This window comes from Micromys minutus (genome assembly GCF_963924665.1).
Source record: "Micromys minutus genome assembly, chromosome: 9".
Lineage (NCBI taxonomy): Eukaryota > Metazoa > Chordata > Mammalia > Rodentia > Muridae > Micromys > Micromys minutus.
In genome coordinates, this window is record NC_137978.1 from 54,692,241 (window position 1) to 54,710,829 (window position 18,589).

The following is an 18,589-nucleotide window of genomic DNA, read 5'->3' on the forward strand; positions in this document are numbered from 1 at the left end:
AATTTGATTATTTTCTAATGTTGCCTGTCTCCCTGTGTTACCAGTGGGTGGGGAACAGGCTGATTTCCGCTGTCCCTTGTGGGAAGTGGACTAAGTTATTTAAGGTGTGGGTAGCATCCTATGGCTGAGGCCTGTACCAGGATCCAGCCAGAGCAGCAGTGCAGGTACAGACCACTGGCTGGAAAGTAGGACCAAGTACCTGCTTTACCAAGGCCACAGCAGCACCATGCATTGGCAATACTGACCAAGCTGCAGTGTGCTACCAGGACGGCAAGGACGGAAAGGGGGCAGCTTGTAGTCCCCACTGTGTCCCCCAGTGCTTCTTCTTGAGGCAGGTACAGCCCCGAGGAATAGTGGGCTCCTTGCCACCACAGGGAACAAAGCCCTGGGGAGGGGAGAAGGAACCAGCATGAGCCCAGAGCAGGAGCTTGCAAGGGGGTGGAGAAAGGGTCTCAGTCTGAGGTGCCTTCCCAGTGGTCTAGGCTGAGCACGAGGGGGGAGGCTCTGGGGGAGATTAGGCAGCAGAAAGGTTCCTTGTTCACAGAGGGGTGGGATCTGCTGTCCAAATCAAGAACCCCGAGGCTCCCACTGAGTGACAACTACCTTCACACGAGGTGTTTTGTATTTTTTAATAAAGTTTGTAATCCAATGGACACACAGAACAAAACTGCGCTGAGGAAAAGTTTCATAAATTAATAAGTGTTAGGAAGTCGGGGGGTCAGTCGCAGGAAGAGGGGTGGAGTGGCCAGGTCTTTTGTACAGGTGCCACGTGACACTTCCATGTTGCAGGAGCAGGACCCGTGCAGTAACGGAGCGCGCTTATACAAAGGAGTGGCGGTACAAAGTCTGAGTAGGAAAATAAGATTTTCTTTGAAAACACATTTTTGGCACAGATTAAAAAAAATGTATGTCAGGGAAATTTGATTTAAGTCAGTATTATATATATTTATATATATATATATATATATATTATATTTATATATACACATCCCAAGTTCTGCACATCCGACCAAGAAAGAAAATCCTTCTGTTCACTTTTACTCAACTGTAAACTGTGCATCCGATGAGCTGAAGGTGGCGGCGGCAGGAGAATTAAGAAGGATGACATGTCCGATGGGCAGGGTGAGGGAAGAGATGGGGCAAAAACCCACTGAAATGTTCCTTGACCCCAAGGTTTCAGCACAAGTCCCAAGTCCTGCATGAGAGTCCATGGCGTGCTCACGTACACACTTCCAGAGCGTCACAGCCTGTGTTCACTGTGTGAGTCACTAATTTAGTGCAAAGGCTGTTCTATTCTGTTTAACAAAAACAGAAGAATCCCACGGCCCGGTTCCTTTTCTCCAAGTGAGGAGAAACCCAGCCCCTAAGGTTTCTGCGAGTCCATGGGTTGGTGGTCTGTCCTGGGCGAGGATTTCATGTAAACATACAAGCAGCACCACCCCCAGAGGAGGTCTGTCCATAGAGCTGGGCGGGCAGGAGGGCGAGGGCAGCTGGGGGCACCTGGCAGTCTGCCCCTCAGCAGCCTCCCCTCTGCCTGGCTGGGTTGTCCACGGTTCTGTCCTGTGTTCATCTTTTTGCAGCAGAGCCTCAGGAAAATGCCCTGAGGTGGTGACTGTTAGAGCCTCACACTGAGGCAATGACAATCATGAGGTGGGGAGAGATGTTGGAGATGCTGGCGAGGAGGTCAGGGGCCAGCCGGGAGAGGTGACTCTCGGAGAACTCACAGGGTGGGAAGATCTGCAGCACATAGGCAGGCTGGAGGAAAGAGAGAGAGTGGGAACCACTGTCTTCTACGACCCTCCTACCGTGCTTGTACCTGGTAGGCCTTAACAGGCCTGTGCAGGGCATCAGGGGATGGTCTACACTGTCTCTCAGCTGTCCCCTAGCTCCCTTATCTGGGATGGGCAACTGTTGGCTAGTACCCGTGTTACTTGCATGCTCATCTCTAGAACTCCTGGGGTAGCCTGGTTAGTATTAAAAATATCCATGCCATCTGGCAGACCAGCCCTCCTGTCCTGCCCTAAACTGGTACTACCTGTGGGTAAGGATGAGACAATGGACCAACCTGATTGGAGCCAGGGTTGGGAACATTGATAATTCCTGCTGCTTGCTTGGCCTGCAGGTAAGTGATGAAGGCAGCCTTGAGAGACTCGGTCTGGCTCACGACATCCTCCTGGTCACGGCCACAGGGCAGAGCCAGCAACAGGCAGTAGTCTGTTTCCACCTGGAGCAGAAGTGAATGGTCAGGATGTGACTAAACAGCATGTGTGCCCACCTGCTTGTGTGTGTCCGTGTAGTCTGTCTCTCACTGCCCACTGCTGTCTTCTTGTTCCTCCCTCCCTGAGAACGGCTCAGGCATTTACCCTGCCCGAGAGTCTTACTGTCATCCTCCTGGCAACCCCTTCCAGCTGGGAGGCCTCTAGTCGCATCCTTTGGGCGATCCTCAGTGGGGGACCTCCTTCAGAGAGCGGCAGGGACCGATGAGCCAGAACATTGTTGCCAGAGACGAAGTGGAGCTGCACAGCAGCCGTGTCGTTCTTGAGGGCCAGCAGGCCCTGCCACACGATGGGGTACTTCTGCTTAGCAGGATAAACAACAGAGACAGGGTCACGACATGTCCGGCATGGCCGCAGCAGCCTGCTGGGCCACACCGACACTTAGAACAAAGTCAGCTCGTCAAGGGCAGGCTCCACCATCTTACCTTCAGAAGCTGGACCATATCCACAGGCCTCTGTGGTGTTATGTGTGGAGAAGAGTCTTGTTTGGGGGCTGGCTGGGCTTCAGTATGAGGCAGAGCCACTCCAGGAGGGGTGCTTGTGCCTGAGTTTGCAGTGACAAACAATGGCTGCTTTGGGGCAGCTTGAGAGGAAAGAGGGGTAGGGAGGTCTGGCTTCATGGAGAGTGACACAGGGGACGGGTGGGCTGGCTGGGTTGTTTCCACCGGCGCCCTCTGAACCTGTGGCTCAGAAGGCCTGTTTGTGGGGATAGCTGGGAGGCGAGTCTGCTCTACACCTCCTGTCTGCGTCCCCTTGGCTTCTTGGGAGACCTGAGGAATCTTGCCACTCAGTGGCTGGGCAGGCTGGCTGAGTTGGGAGGGCTGGCAGGGTGGGGTAGGTGGCACAGGCTGCGTGGACTGCGTAGACGGGGCAGGCTGTGCAGGCTGCGTAGATTGCAAGGGCTCACCTTCAGGGGGGCCCTGGAGTTGGGAAGAAGACAAAGGGTCAGTCAGAATTGGCTGTACAAAAGCCCCTGCTCCCAAACAAGAGCTCAATGGGCCCGACGAGAGGCATCTGTGTCTCTGGGCAGTGGGGCTCACCTCAGGGAAAGAAGCCACCAAACTTACTTCTCACCCTGCATGAAGGAGCCCTTGCACAAAGCATCTCCCCACTTTCCAGGAGTTCACAAAACCCCTTTAGACCTCCTGCCTAGCTTATTCGTACCTTGCTTGTGATCCTTGAAGGTTGTTTTGGACATTTTTATTAGTTTGTATACATGAGTACATGGCGGAAGACACAGGTGTGACACTGTGCGTGTGGAGGTCAGAGGGCAACTGGGCGAGCTCTCTTTCACCTTTACTACGGTCACTGGATCCATACTTAAGCATATGCCCTCACCCACTGAAGCACCCTGATAGTCCGCCTGTCTAAGATCTGTTTTATGTGCGAGTACACTGTAGCTGTCTTCACACACACCAGAAAAGGGCATCGGATCCCATCACAGATGGTTGTGAGCCACCATGTGGTTGCTGGGAATTGAACTCAGGACCTCTGGAAGAGCAGTCGGTGCTCTTGGCCGCTGAACCATCTCTCCAGCCCCCCAAATTTATTATTATTATTATTATTATTATTGAGATCTGCCTGTCTTTTAAAACCAGTGTGTGCTTAAAGGGGAGGGAAGAAACCTGGCTTCCTCACCTGGGCAGAAGTCTTGGTCCTGGAGGGTAGGCTGATGGAAGAGGCGACAGGAAACTGAGTGTGTGTGAGCTGAGCGGGGGCATGGTAGGTGCGGATGTCACCATACCTGTACTCTTGGAACAGCTCGCCGCTGGAGTGCACAATCTGCACCCCATGGGTCACCACTACAGGTGGCGTCAGAGGCAGCCCCTGAAGCTGGCTGCTGGGGGTAACTGTGAGAATTCGGGCTTCACCATGAGGGGGCGGGACGGGGGCAGAGGCAGGGGTAGGGACAGGGACAGGGACAGGGGCTGGAGCCGGGACTGCTTTGGCATCTGAAGTCTTAACTGCTTCTTTCACCAGTTGCTGGGGGGCCTTATTGGCTGGTGGCACCTTCACCACCCCCTCTGCGGCCCTGGGCTGTTCACTGACAGCAGTCACGTGTGGATGCACCATGATCCGCACGTCCCGGGGCACAGTGTATGGGTGCAACCGGTACTCAGACTGCATGACCAGCACTTCCGACTGCACAGGGGCTGCAGCTCGGGCCACGGGGAGGTGATAGTGAACTTCTTCCTCAGGAGGGTGCTGTGTGGCCAGGGCAGGCACACCGGTTGTGGCTGGCTGGGGTGTGCCCACACGCTGCGGGGCCCTTGCCTCTATCTGCTGGGGCTGCAGAGGGGCCCGAGGAGAGTGCAGTGTCTCTGGCCGGATGCTGTAGGTGATGCTGGGCAAGGTGGGCGTGTTCATTCTCACCTCACCTTGTGACAGGTGTCCCAGAGACACAGTCTGAGTGATGCTGTGGGGGGGCATGATGACAGACTGCTCTGGGTGTATACTGGAGATGAACTGTGGCACCGGAATGCCTGCAGCCAGCATGACTGTGGCATTGGTGGAAAGCGCCGTGGATGTCGTGCTGCTGGGATGGCACGCCCTTGGGAACGGGCCCGGTGCAGGCCCAGTGGGCCGAGGAGAGTGAGTATCTGGCTTAGTGGTTGCCGAGTGGGTGATAGTCCGCTCTGCCGGATTGCTGGGTCCAGAAGGAACATGGTTCACTTCTGCAGACAGTTTGCTGGGCAGGGCAGGGGGGTGGTGGGGAGTGAGGGTGGGACCCAGGTTAGCTGGCTGAAGGACCTTGGTCTCTATTTTCAGAGTGACGGGGTCAGCAAGTTTCTTGTTAGTGGTGACTATGCTTGGGGTGAGGACAAGCTGGTTGTGAACCAGCACTGGGGGTGTGTTGATGCCCTGGGTGAGCACCTTCACTGTGCCACCTTGGGTGACAGGTGTGGACACAGAGAGGTGAATGGGCTCAGGCTTCTCCAAGGATGGACGGTCGGTCTTCACAGAGGAGATCACAGGAGAGGCATTGTATGTCTGGGCAGTGAGGACCAGGGTAGAATGTGCGGCCATGTTTGCAAAGGCTGAAGGGGTCTGAGGGCCTTTGGGTGCAGACTGGGTTGGGGTGACAGCGTCTGCTTTCACCTGGGACTTTGACACTGATTGCTGAAACTCAATGTCCATTGCACTAGCGGGGGGGATCTGGCTGATCTTAGCACTGATCCGCTGTGGGCCTTCTGTCTTCTGACCCGAGTAGCTCAGAAGCACAACCCCTTCTGAAGTATTCACACGCAGCCCTGCACCAGAGCCTGTGTCTGCTGGCCGGTCATCGATGACTGACATGGAGCCGGGGTGGAAGCGGCTGTTCTCACTGCTGCTTGACCGCTGCTTGCCCCTTGCCGCTGGGGCGGTCACGGCACCCGTCACGGCTGCTGTACCTGTTGTGGCAGTCACGCCGCAGGCAGCAGTCACGGCGCCAGGGGCAGCGTTCACTGTGCCCACTGTGGCACTCACTGGAGTGGTCAGGACATTGACAGGTCCGGTGAGGACATTCACGGGCCCCTTTAAGAGATTCACAGGCCCAGCAGGGGTGCTCACCAAACCTTTCAGGGTGGCTACTGAGCCCTTCACAGGACCCTTTAAGGCATTCACTGGGACCAGAGAGACATTCACCAGACCAGTGAGGGCACTCACTAGGCCTGTCAGGGTCTGAGGAGCCGGCTTTGCCAACGTTATCTTCTGTGAGTTCTCCAGGTCAATGCTAACGGGCATCCGGCTGATAACAGATGTGATTTTAGGGGCAATGACTGGAGTCACCTTCTCTTTATCGGCCGCTACTGGAGCCTCTGAGGCTTGTGTGTCCGCAGTTGATACTGTGGCTGCTGGCTTTTCTTCTGAGGGAGGGTACTTAGGTTCACATGGAGGAGCTGGTACCTCCTGCAGACAAGGGACACTCACAGGCTCTGCAATGGCTGTGGTGACACTTGTGGAAGTGATGCCTGTGGCAGATACGTATTTGGGGTCCATAAGGATCTTCCTCAGTGTACTGGAGCTGGTGTCCACATCAGAAGCTTTTGTGTCTGGGGGAAGAGCTGGAGATGGGGTGGACTGAGCCCGAGGCTCTTCCTGTCTTGTGATCCACTCTGTCACCTTAGGAGGGGGACTCTGATGTGGGACTCCCCCAGGAATAACAGGAGGTGGGAGCTTTGCTATGGTCACTAAAGGAATTGTGGGTGGAGGTATGCTTGAGTCACTGGGTGGGGTCACCGGATCACTTTCGATTATTGAATGCACCTTGAACCTGGCTTGGGGTTCATCATCCACCAGTGCTGGCTGTGAAAGGGGGGGCAGGTCAGGGGGTGCAGGAGGGGTCTTGCATGGAGTCTTTTCTTCAACACTGTTTTCCTGGGACAGACTCTCAGCAGGTGGGGTCTTGCTTGGGTCAGAAGTGCGCTCCCCTGGAGGGGAGAGAGGCTTCTCGCTCTGCTTCTCTTCCTGGGGAACTTCTGGGGGTGCTGCCGCCGCCTCATCATCAGCAGGGCTCTCAGTTCGAGTCTGCTCAGCCTCAGAGGCACGGGTCTCTGTGACAGCGACCACTTTCTTGTTGGCATTCCTTTTCCGGCGTGATCGGGTCTTTTGGCGCCCTTTGTCTTTCCGGGGAGGCGTGCTTTCCACTTTAGCCTCCTTGGCTTCCTTTACAGAGTCACTGCTGTTTCCTCTGGCTTCCTTGGTGTCTACAGAACCTGCTGGTGGGTCTGAGGCACTGACTTGTGGGGCAGAAGTCTCTGTTGTTACCTCTGTCTCCAAGATTCCTGGCATGGCCTCATGGGGCCCTGGCTCCATTCCTTCCTGGAGATGTGTCTGAGATCCTGGGGGAACAGAGGGAGACGTGGAGCACTTTTCTGGCTCTCCAGAGCTGTCACTCATGATGGAGCCGATGGCCGCAGCCAACTCAGTTTCACTTGCCTGGTGTGCAGGCTTGTGGCCGTCCTCAGTGGCTGGCTCTTCAGCTGCTCCCGTGGCCGCGCCCTTGTTAACGGCACCGGCGGCGGGCTCAGCGAGCTTTGCAATGTTTTCCACAGCCTGCTCAAGCTCCATCTGCTTGGCCAGCTGTGTGGCTTCTGGGGACTCCATGGAGGCAGACACACTGTCCTTCTCTGCTTCCTTATCAGGATCAGCTGGGTTGTTTGCCAGCTGAGGCGAGGAGCCATTTCCCTTCTGGGGGCTCTCGTTTTTCTCAGGAGAGGCTGCCACAGGCCCGGCTTCCTTGTTTACCGCCTGCCCTGCTGCCCTGGTGGCCATTTCCAGGCTCTTCAGATGTGCAGCCCTGTCCATCCCTGACCTGGTGCTACGAGCACGGCCTCTCTTTGATTTGTAGATTTTCTCAGGTTTTTTCTCCACTACCTCAACTGGGAAGATGTTGGGTCCATCCTTGTCTGTGCTGGGGTCTTTCCTGTCACGTTTTGGCTCACTTGCTTCTTTATCGCCCCTGGACTTAGAGTTACCTTCCCTCATGCTCACCTGGGCACTGGCTTCAGCAGCAGCCTCAACCTTTTGCTCGTTTCTCCCCCTTTTCCCTTGGGGTCCACCAGCTGCCAATTTTTGAGACCTCGGAGACCTCCACCCCTCAGCGGGCCTGGGTGTTTCTGCTGGTTCTTTCCTCTCATGCTCACCGTCCTCTTCCACACGCCGGCGTGTCTTAGGAGGCCTTCCCCTCCGAGGGGCGATGGGAGGCACCACGGCCCCCTGCAGCTCCCTCTCCAGTCTCTTCCTGGTCACTCTGGGTTGCTCAGTAGGCTCTTTGGCTGGAGAACGGCTTTCGTGGTCACCCATCGTGGCGTAAACACTCCTTACGTTCCGGCGCCTGGTTCTGCTGAGAGGCAAACTAGGCTCAGGGTGCTCCGTGTCTCCCCCAGAGTTTTTAGATGCATTCCTTGTGATCTTCTCTGCCTCCATCTTTAGTTCTAACAGCTTCTGTGCTTCTCCACGAGGAGAGTTGGACCGTTTCATCTTTTCCCTGTCTATCCTCTCGCTCTTCCTGGTGACAGGCTTCTCCACGACGCTTGTGGCAGCTGTCTGGACCAATGCCTTGGAGCGCTTGCTTTTGTTAGTCTTCCTGTCCTTTGCTGTGGCTGGAGGATTGGCTTCTACATTTTCAGCAGCTGGGAGCTGAACTTCAGGCACGACTCCAGCTTTGTCAGTGGTGTCAGGTTCAATGCTCGGAGTTGTATCTGGCTTCTCCACTTTAGGCTCTTCAGCTTCCTCAGACTTCGGAGACAGTTTTAAAAGTGACTGGGGACTGCTGGGTTTTGGGTCTACATTGCCTTCTACCTGGGAAACTGTGGGTCCCGGAGTCAGAGGCTCGGCATCCACAGTAGGGACAGCGTCTGTAGATGCGCTTTCCTGAGGAGCCGAGGGTGCCACAGCAGCGCTACCGTGGCTGCCCTCTCCAGGGGCTGAGTCCGCCTGCTTGGGCTGTTCCACGGATACAGAAGCCGGCTCAGACACAAGCTTTGTTTCTTCCAAGACTGGAGTGGGCTCCACGGGCTTCTCTCCTGCTAGCGAAGGAGCCTCTGCTGTTTCCTCAGCCTTCTCTGGTGTTGATGCTGGTTCTGGTGTCACGGCGGTGACAGCAGGAAGCCCAACTGAAACAGGGGCTTTGGGCTCCGGCTCTTTAGTCTCGGTAGCGGGTTCTGGAGTCTTGGGATGAGTCTCTGGATCCTCCTGTTTCTCAGCCTCTTTGGGCTTCTGGTCCTTCTCCTTCTCCTTCTGCTGCATCCGTGTGAGCTCCATGAATCTGCTGTGGAACAAAACCACCGGCTCCTGGACCGAGTCACTTGTGCTGTTCCCACCCTCAGAAGCCTGCCTGCCGTACAGCCTCCCGGGAGGGAAGTCAGCCTCTTCACTTTTTCTCTCAAGGTGCTGCAGCCGCTTGGAATCTTGTTCGAAGATGGAGCTATGTAAGAACCGAGAAGCAAACAACTCCTGCCTCTCTTGCTCCTCTTCCCTGTGCTCATCTTTTTTATCATCCAGCTTCCCCTCTGAGTCCGTCCTGATTTTCTTCTTTTTCATGTACCAGGACGGAATAGGTCTTGGGGCCGAGTCAACCTTTTCTTTATCTTTGTTGTTTCGAAAATTAGCAAACCGGGAGTCCCAGTCAAGGAAAGACCAGTTTTCTTCACGGGATGACGAGAGGGATTTGGCTCGTTCAAGCAAAGCTTTAGTGTCTGGTGTGATTGTCTTATCCAGTGCAAAAGAATAAAATTTATTTCTTTCTAAAGAACTAGAGAGTCTTTCATCTCGCTCACGAAGTTTGTGGTCTCTGTCCCTCAATAAAAAAGACAGCCGAGGGCTGTCATAGAAGGCAGGGGCTCTGGGTGACTGAGATCTGTGCTCGGCATCCTCGTCAGAGTCAGAGGGCACCTCACCAGGTTCCAGATGGCGCACGGACCTCTTCCGCAGACTGTCTCTCCTAATTATGCTGTTTGGGAAGCTGACATCAAACCGGCTGGGGTCCTGTTTCATCTGAGGGTCCCAACGATTTGATTCACCCTCAGAATTCAAGACAGACAGCTTTATTTTGGCCATGTCTGCTGCCTGGTCTCTCTTGCCAGAATCATAAGGATTGCATTTTAACGGATCTTCTCTCACTGTTACATTAGAATAGGGGAGACCCTTTTCATCCACTTTAGGGGACCCTTTTACTGACATTAGCCTAGGGGAGCCTATGGGATCATCATCTTCATGGAAGGAGCCGTGGCGGACACTGGGGGAACAGCTGGTTCTTTCCGAGTCCTCACTGATTTGCCGCGAACTTCGGTAATTTCGCTCTCTTTTGGTACAGATATCGAAATCCACGTGATCTGTCCTTCGCTTTTTGCTGGGCGGGGAGTCATCAGTGACATCCTGAGGGGGTTTGCCCACCTCGTGGACAAGGCTGCGCCTTTCATATTCATCTACATCTTTTTTAGGACTGCCAAACTTCTCAGACTTCGCTATCTCCATTTCCAGCTGCTTTCGGCGACTCTGCTCCATCTGTTTTCGGTAGCTCTGTGTGTGATCGATGTCAATGCCAAGTTTTTCTTCAGCAGCTACTCCATGTGGCTTCTCCTGGCCTGCTTTGTGCTCCGTCGGCTCCTCACGAAGCCTGCGGTAGTTTTTCCTCACTTCCTCTTTCTCAGGCCCTTGATTATCCAGGAGCTGCAGCTGTTTGAGCGGAGGCTTTGAGGGGATGGCTTTTTTGGGCTGGGCTTCTTGAGTCTCCACAGATCCGTGTATTGGTTCTCCCGGCCCTGTGTGTACGTCTGAGCTGGGCCGAGAGCCAGACCCTGCAGAGACAGCAGCAGGCTCCTGGCAGTCTTTGGGGCTGAGAGCTGAAGTAAGTCTTTCCAGCTTCGTTTTTTTTGACTCCCTTTTAAGGATCTCTTTTCTCACAGGCTTTTTTTCAGACTCTCCTTCCCTCAGCAAAACACCATCTCTCGACGTGTCAGGCTGCTGCTTCTTTAAAAGTATTCGAGTTTCCTCTGTCTCAGGGCTGGTTTTCTTGATCTCTGGCTTTTGCTTTTCTACTTTCAAGCTGGAATCTGCAAAGCGCCTTTTCCTTGCTTCCAGCTTCTCCAAGTCCAGAGCACTCAGCTCGGGCATCTGCTCCGGCCTGAGGTGCTTCCTGAGCTTAGGCCTGCCCTCCTTATCCACGCCCTCCGCGTGGCTCGAAGGGGCCTTTTCCCTTGGCGCTTTCCCTCTGGCCGAGTCCACCTTGGAGGTGTCTGACTTGGCAGGCTCCACCTGAGAGGCCTGGGGTTTCTGGTCCAGAGCTGAGGACTTCGCAGGGTCGTGACCGAGCCTGGCTTTGAGCTTCTCTGGGGGTGGGTGGTCGATAACCTTACCCTCCTTTTCCTTTACTCGGGTCAGAACCACACAAGGCATGAGCTCCAGGCGGTTCTTGGCTGGTCCTTCCTTGTCAGCCCTCTCTCTGCTCAGTTTGGTAGAACCCCGTGGTTTCTCAGGGCTCTGGTCCCGGTCATTTTCCTGCTCTGTCTCAGAAGACTGAGAACTGGGGGAGTGAGCTTTTCCCTTTCGTTTCTGCCTGTCAGGCTTCTCTACTTTTTCTTTGCGGATTATTCGTCTCTCCCTCTCTACCCTCTCAGGATCAAAAGTCCGTTCTTTATCTGTCTTTTCATTTTTTGTGTAGCGTTCTACCCGCGCCTTCTCCAGTTTCTCGTACCGCGGGGGAGACACGGAGCTGCAGCTTCCACTTCGCTCCGAAGACCGGCGGCACAGCCTCCTCTCAGAGTCACTTGGCAATCTCTCCGAATGTGCAGGGGACACCCCAGGACTCTGTGGACGACGCAAATGCACGGGACTCTGACTTCGTTCAATGGGCCTCCTCTCATGGTCCCGGTCAGATTCAAATCTCTCCCGTTCTCGCTCGCGTTCTCTCTGCCTATAGCTGTATTCCCGAATATCTTGTTCATAAGGATCACTCCTATATTCTCTGTATTCTCGAGGGTCATCATAGTACCGAGACTCATAATACTCTCCTTGGTACGTCTCCCACTCTGAGTAAAACTCTCTCCCTCGAGCTGGGTAGTCCCTCCTGGAGTCCTCAGGGTAGGTACCCGGAGTCCGGACATTTTCATAGTATGTCCGATCTTGACTGTAGTCATAGGATCCTCTTCGTTCCTCTCTGCCAAACATCAGAAAGATTACGTTAGCTCCTCTGTCTTCTTATCGCTTGCAGTCCCATCTCCACAATCCCAGCACTCAGAGACAGCGGCAGGAGGACAGCACGTGAGACCTGGCTCAACTGTACAAGTTACAGGCCAGCCTGCAGTGCACGGTGAAACTCTCACACCAGGACCTCTGGAATCCTCAGTGTTTACTTAGTCACTTGGCCAACCACAGGTGTTTAGCAGTAGCTCCTAAGCCAAAGGAAGCAGTGGGAATTTAAAAGCTAGTGGCCTAAATAAAATTCACATGTAAAATGCCAGGTTTTTATTAAGCTCTGGCCTGCAACTCACTCTGTAGGCCAGGCTGGCTTCCAAGTCACAGAGATCTCCTTCCTGCGTCTGCCTCTGGAGTGCTGGGATTAAAGGGAACAGAAGCCACAAGCCCAGCACTGACACAGTTATACAAAAAACCTCAGTAATCACAAATAAATGAGACATATTTAAAGAGACCGCTATCTACCTGTACCTCACTGTGCTATACTGTGCACATATATACATTCTCTCATTCACCCAGTAAACAGATGTGATCCACCTACCTTACCACACTGCCCAGTGTAATATATGTTACTATATCAAGTTTTTTGAGAAGAATTTTTCAAATGTTTAAATCAAGGCTGGAGGGGTGGCTTAGAAGTTAAGAACAGTAAAGGACTCATGTTAGTTCCCAGAGACCATAGGGTGTCTCACAACTGTCTATAACTCTAGTTCCAGGGGACCAGATGCCTCCTTCTGATTTCCTTGTGCACCAGAGATCCCTGGTGCATAGACAAACACTTCAGGCAAAACACTCTGCATAAAATAAAAATAAGGAACTTGAAGGCAGATCTCTGGGTGGGTGTCACTCTAGGTCAGCCAAGGTTACATAGTGAGATCCTACCCCCCCATAAAACAATAATAAAATATGGTGGTGATTTAGTTTTTTGAAGACAGGGTTTCTCTGTGTAGCCCTGGCTGTCCTAGAACTCACTTTGTAGACCAGGCTGGCCTCGTACTCACAGAGATCTACCTGCCTTTGCCTCCCAAGTGATTATATGTGAAAACAGTATTTTCTCTCCCCCACCCCTCTCTCTATAATATATGCTTCAAGGTTAGAGAGACAACTCAGCAGTTAAGAGCATTTGTTCTTGCAGAGAACCTGGGTTCAATTCCTAGTACCCACAAGACAGCTCATAACCATCTATAATTCCAACTCCAGGGGATCCAGCTCTATTCTGACTTAGGTGGGTACCGGGCATTCATGTAAAAATAAAACAAATCTTAAAAAGAGAATTAAAGACAAAATTAGCTTCAACTTTTCTGTTTACTTAAAACTTTTCCTCAAATTGCCAGCTAACAAATTAAGACTGGCTCTGAGCACCCAGAGACCCTACCTACAGCTGCTTGTCCGGTTCACTAAGAACAAGAGTTTACAGCCTAGCAAGTGGAAGGCACTGGGTAGACCCCAGCACACTAAGTCAGGTGCAGTGGCAGGGACTCAGAGACTGACTTCAAGGTCATCCTTGGCTATAAAACAAACCTGGGTCTAAGGCGTAGCTTTATAGTAGCAGCCCTCTCAAAAAAACAAAGAACACCTCTCCCACCTCCACTGACTTCAAACCACTACTCTGGGACCTGTAGCTGAGAACATTCTGTGCACACACAAGCTTACTCTCTCTAGCTTGAAGAACTGTACATTTTCAGTGTTTTGCAGTTTGGATTCTGATCGATTCATGAGTAATACCAAAGCGCTAGCTTTTAAGTTTGGCAGTAGGGGTCAGTTTTCACTTAAAAAGCTCAGGAGTTCAGTGACTTAGCTGGATATCCAGTTAGAAAATGCCTCCAAGAGATACTGCTGTGTACCCCAACACAGCAAACTGGGAACTGTGGCAGTGGATGGGAGACTCGTGCTGGGTTCTAGCAGGCCTCCAGGATTCCGGAGGTTCTTGATCTTAACTGTCTAAAGCCTTTGATGTGCTTGGTGGGGGTGGGGAACAAGTGCTGACACTCCAGGAGACCACAGACCAACCGCTGCAAAAGTTTGCATTGGTATAATCAAGAGTAACTAAACAACAGAAGAAGAAAAATCAAACATGGGCTGGAGAGGTGGTTCAGTGGTTAAGAGACTGCTCTTCCAGAGGTCCTGATTACAACCATCTGGGATCCAGTGCCCTCTTCTGGTGTGTCTGAAGACAGTGATAGGGTACTTACATACATAAAATAAATAAATCTTTAAAAAAAATAAAAAAAAGAAAAATCAAAGGTGACATCACTGTGACTGGAAAAGAATTACTTACCTTTTGCACTGCCAAAATCACAGGTTTATAATGATCTGACTGCTTTATTTATAAGAGTCATACTTCACAAATCTTCTGATACAAACAAGGGCACTCAGTGGGGACTGAGACCAAAGACAAACAAGGTAACCAACCCAACCTACTTCAACTACTTAAAAACCAGATTTGTAAAACTAAACCTTTGCTTTTCATGACACACTTAGAATGTATGTGGGGAAGGAAGGGCAGAAATGAAAAAGAGAAGAACAAATGTCAGGCTACAGACAGAAATTAGAACCTGACTACAGGCAGGTCTGCTGCACACATCTAAAGCTGGGGTGCTTCTGAGATGCACCTCCAAGCCACCTACCTTCTTTCTGTTAACATTTCATAGAAGTCTCTCATGTCCTGACCCGACTTCTCCATGCAATGATAAAATGCCAGTTGGCTTTCCCGATTTGCAAAGTCCACCTTAAAAAAAAATCATATAATTGCTATAGGATAAGCATATTTAGAACAAACACTAAAGTATTTTGGAAAATTCAGATTTCAACTTTGGAAAGTTAGACTGTGTTTCTCTGTTTAGCCCTGGCTACCTGGAACTCACTTTGTAAACCAGGCTGACTTTGAACTCAGTTCCTCCTAGGTTCTGCCTCCTAGCGTTGGGACTAAAGGTGTACACCACAGGGCCAACCAGTAACTGGTCAAATGTGAGGCCCATACACAAGAGGGAGCCCATCCCTAACTCTGCCTGGGTGACAGGAACCTGAAGCTGGATGGCCCAGAGATCTAGGGGGACAAACAGGACTCCCATCCAGCAATGACATGACAGCCAGTGGTTTCCTGCTCTGCTCATAGATGCCAGCCCAGTCATCATGAGAGAGGCCACCTGTGGCAGCTGACAAAACAGATGCAGTGACCCACAGCCTGCATGTCTCTGTGAATCACTCGAGTGTTTTGTGGCCGTGGGCTTGGTGTTTGGGGACACCTGGCAGTGGAACAGGGAGTGTCTCTGGCCCTTTTGCTCTCAGGCCCTGAAGTGAGGCTTGTGCCTAGGCTCATGGCATCCTGGGCTGTGCTAAGTGCTGCACACACGCATATACACACAGCCACAGGTAGCGTCCTTTCTGGAAGCTGACTGACTCATAAATGAGCCACAGGCATACAGACACTCTCTGTAATAGGGAAAGGAGTGTCCTGCAGCAAGAATACAGCTAAGAACACCAGACACCCAGGAAAGGAGAAATGCTTCAAAAGGGCTATTATTTTATATAATGGATAGGGGAGGCTCTAAGGGCTAAGGGCGCAAAAGGCCTCTGTCTACAAACAGTAAGAATGAAAATCCTAATATTGCTCCTAAACCCTGAGGGAAAATAAAACCATGTTTTATAAACCCCTGTCCAGGATGCCACCTCCAAATGTAACTATGGGCAGAGATCTAAACAGACTTGTTTGGCTTCTGGTTTTTGGTTTGTTTTTTTTTTTTTTTTTTTTTTTTTTTTTTTTTGTTTTTGCTCTTAATGTTTGGGGAGTGTCATGCTGTGTGGACCTGTGGGTTAAAGGTGTAGGGCACACGCAGCCTCTGGCTTTTGTTAGTCACTTTGCACACCTTAATCTTATTCCCACCGATCTTCCTGCCCTTGGTCTCCTTGACAGCTGCTTGTGCGTACTCAATCTCACTGTAGAGAACCAGGGCCATGCCTTTCAAGCGGTCAAACACCACCTGCAAAAAACAAAACAACCAATCAAGAGCTTTATCTACAGGTTTGATTGTCAGTCCCAACAAACTCCTAAGGATGCTACAAGTACTATATTTAGAGTATTCCAGAAACATGCAGGCTGTTCCAAGAGGCATGTCTTAATAAACACACTAAGTAGGGGCTGGAGAGATGGCTCAGAGGTTAGAACACCGACTGCTTTCCCAGAGGTCCTGAGTTCAAATCCCAGCAACCACATGGTGGCTCACAACCATCTGTAATGAGATTCGATGCCCTCTTCTGGTGTGTCTGAAGACAGCTACAGTGTGCTTATATATAATAAATAAATCTTTAAAAAAAAAAAAAAAGAAGAAGAAGAAAAAACACACTAAGTCTGGTGCAGAGACATGGAAATCATGCACTACTGAGGCTTCATGTTTATCAAACCTTTCTTTCTCTGTATCCACTGTTTTCCTCCTGTCTTTACCGTATGGAAGGAGATCATTCCTCTTCTAAGGCTTAAAGTCATGGGAAGACCACAGAGCTGAGTCTGGAGCCTCTTCCTGTTCTTTATGGGTGCTACCTGGCCAATCCTGGTCACATGCACTCACACAGAGAGCAGAGCTACGGACAGAACTCAGACGTGCCCAGTCCTGCACAACCCAGTGCTCAGTCCCCAGCACCACAAAAAGCAAGTGAAGGTAAACATTTGGTTCCACTGTGGTTTGGGTGTAAATTCTCTTCCTCAACCTACCCCAGCCCTGTGATGCTATCATTTCAGACAGGGTCTTATGGGGTAGCACGGGGCAGACAGTGGTACTCCTACTGAGCTCACAGCCATGAGCCACCATGTCTGGCTATGAGTCTGGCCTGTGTGTGCCACAGAGTGTGTGCAGAGATCAAAGAACAAATGTAGGTGCCAACCCTTGCTTCCAGCTTGTTTCTCAGCTTCTCCTGACTCCACGCTGAGCATGAACACTGAAGCAATCTCGGGCTTAGGATTTAAACTCAGGAATCTTATCCCCTCAGCTAACTTTCCTTTTATCGGTGTGTGCACGTATCCTGTGTACATGCACAGGGATGCTACATAAGACAACAGCTGTGCACTGGGCTTTCTCACCACCTTAAGAAAGACAGACACACTTCCGTGTGTGAAGGCTCCGCCTGCACATTTGTCTGCACACCACAAGTCGGCATCGGATCCCATCGAAGCCGGTTGTGAGCCACACTGTGATTGCTGGGAATTGAACTTAGGACCTTTGGAAGAGCAGTTAGTGTTTGCCAACTAACCCCCCGCCAACCTCCTAAAATCCTATTTTATTTAACTATATATAAAGAAGTTTAAGTTTCCTAGAATCCTGCCTGTTTGGGAAACAGCTTTACTGTTGATGATTTGCAGTGCAGGTGACTAAGCCAAGAGCCTGGCGGAACTGACCATAAATTTAAATTGATTTTTTAAAAAAACGTGCACATATGTGCAGGCAGGCAGAGCCCAGAAGAGTGAGCTGGAGTCTGACAGGGCGGGTCGCCTGGCCTGAGTGCTGGGGACTCAACTCGGGTCCTCTGAAAAGGTAGCAAGCTTTTTAAGCATTGGGCATCGCTGCATTGAAGTGTTTTAAGACATACATTATTTAAGAAAAGGAAGGGGTGATAACAGAGAGAGAGACCAAAGGACAGAATACTAAGAAAACAAAGTCAAAAGCAAGTGCCTACCTTTACCACAGGCCCGTATCGGCAGAAATGCCTCGTTAAATACTGGTCAGACACGTTTGAAGAAAGCCCATCTAACCACACACAGTTGGTAGGCATGCTCTTTCCAAAACCCAGCTGAAATGAAAAGGGAAAATTGTATCACCATAGATCATAATTACTATCTAATTACAAAATTTTCCTAAAGCTAGTCTATAGAAATGCTGAATTGTTTGTGTGTACATGCGTGCATGCCTGTAACCAACTGGGTTATTGAACCCGGGAGCTCACATATGCTAACATGTGTCACCTACCAGTGAGCCACACCCTCAACTGTTCAAATCAACGTGTAAGTGTACTGTCCTTTTGCAGCCCTAAATTAGTAAGGTCCGAAAGTCCTAAAGCAAGTCAAATAGCAACAACCTATGATCCTTGAGATGTGCTTTACCTTGAGACGGTTATTCCCAAGGTACTCGCCGTCCATCTTCTTGATGGCCTTACACACACTTGCAATGTCACAGTACTGCAGGAATGCATACTGAGGGACTCCATTCACTTTCTTGATGTCAATGTCCTGCAAGAGCCAAGCAATATCGCTTAGCAACAGACCAACAAGAAGCCAAGTCCACGTAGAATGATTAGTTCTACAATTAGGAGTCTCAATAACTTCTTAGATGGATCATGTATCCAAACACACTGTAAACATCAGGTATAAAGACCACATTCCATGAAAGCAATCTGTTTGAGGCTCCTAGAGAAAAGCAACTATGTATAACTCAAACAAAAAATTCAAATACAGGGCAAAGAGAAATTCTTAACAAAGAAAAGGTTACCTACATAGTGAAATACTTAGAGGTTAATTCCCTTTGGCAATCTCAGAAAAGCTTTAGTAGAGCCAAACCCCTTAATGCAATACCTAAGTTAGGTCTGGTGGCGCTCACCTTTAATCCCAGCACCCAGGAGGCAGAGGCAGGTGGATTTCTGAATTCGAG

General features: G+C 51.0%; 1 protein-coding gene across 2 annotated transcripts in view; it reads right to left on the bottom strand.

Moving 5' to 3' along the window:
* Positions 1-715: 715 nt before the first annotated feature.
* The window catches only part of SPEN (spen family transcriptional repressor), a 63,886-nt gene continuing 46,012 nt past the window's right edge, over positions 716-18,589 (bottom strand). The window contains exons 7-15 of one of the 2 annotated variants that reach the window (XM_080921886.1): positions 18,046-18,171; positions 17,622-17,735; positions 15,821-15,934; positions 14,582-14,682; positions 3,915-11,916; positions 2,702-3,196; positions 2,382-2,576; positions 2,066-2,224; positions 716-1,755 (exon numbers count right to left, since the gene is read on the bottom strand). In XM_080921886.1, the coding sequence (XP_080778012.1) occupies positions 1,624-1,755; positions 2,066-2,224; positions 2,382-2,576; positions 2,702-3,196; positions 3,915-11,916; positions 14,582-14,682; positions 15,821-15,934; positions 17,622-17,735; positions 18,046-18,171 (9,438 nt within the window). In that variant the 3' untranslated portion in view covers positions 716-1,623. Of the gene's footprint in view, positions 1,756-2,065; positions 2,225-2,381; positions 2,580-2,701; positions 3,197-3,914; positions 11,917-14,581; positions 14,683-15,820; positions 15,935-17,621; positions 17,736-18,045; positions 18,172-18,589 lie in introns of both variants that reach the window. The other variant, XM_080921885.1, reaches the window with a different exon arrangement.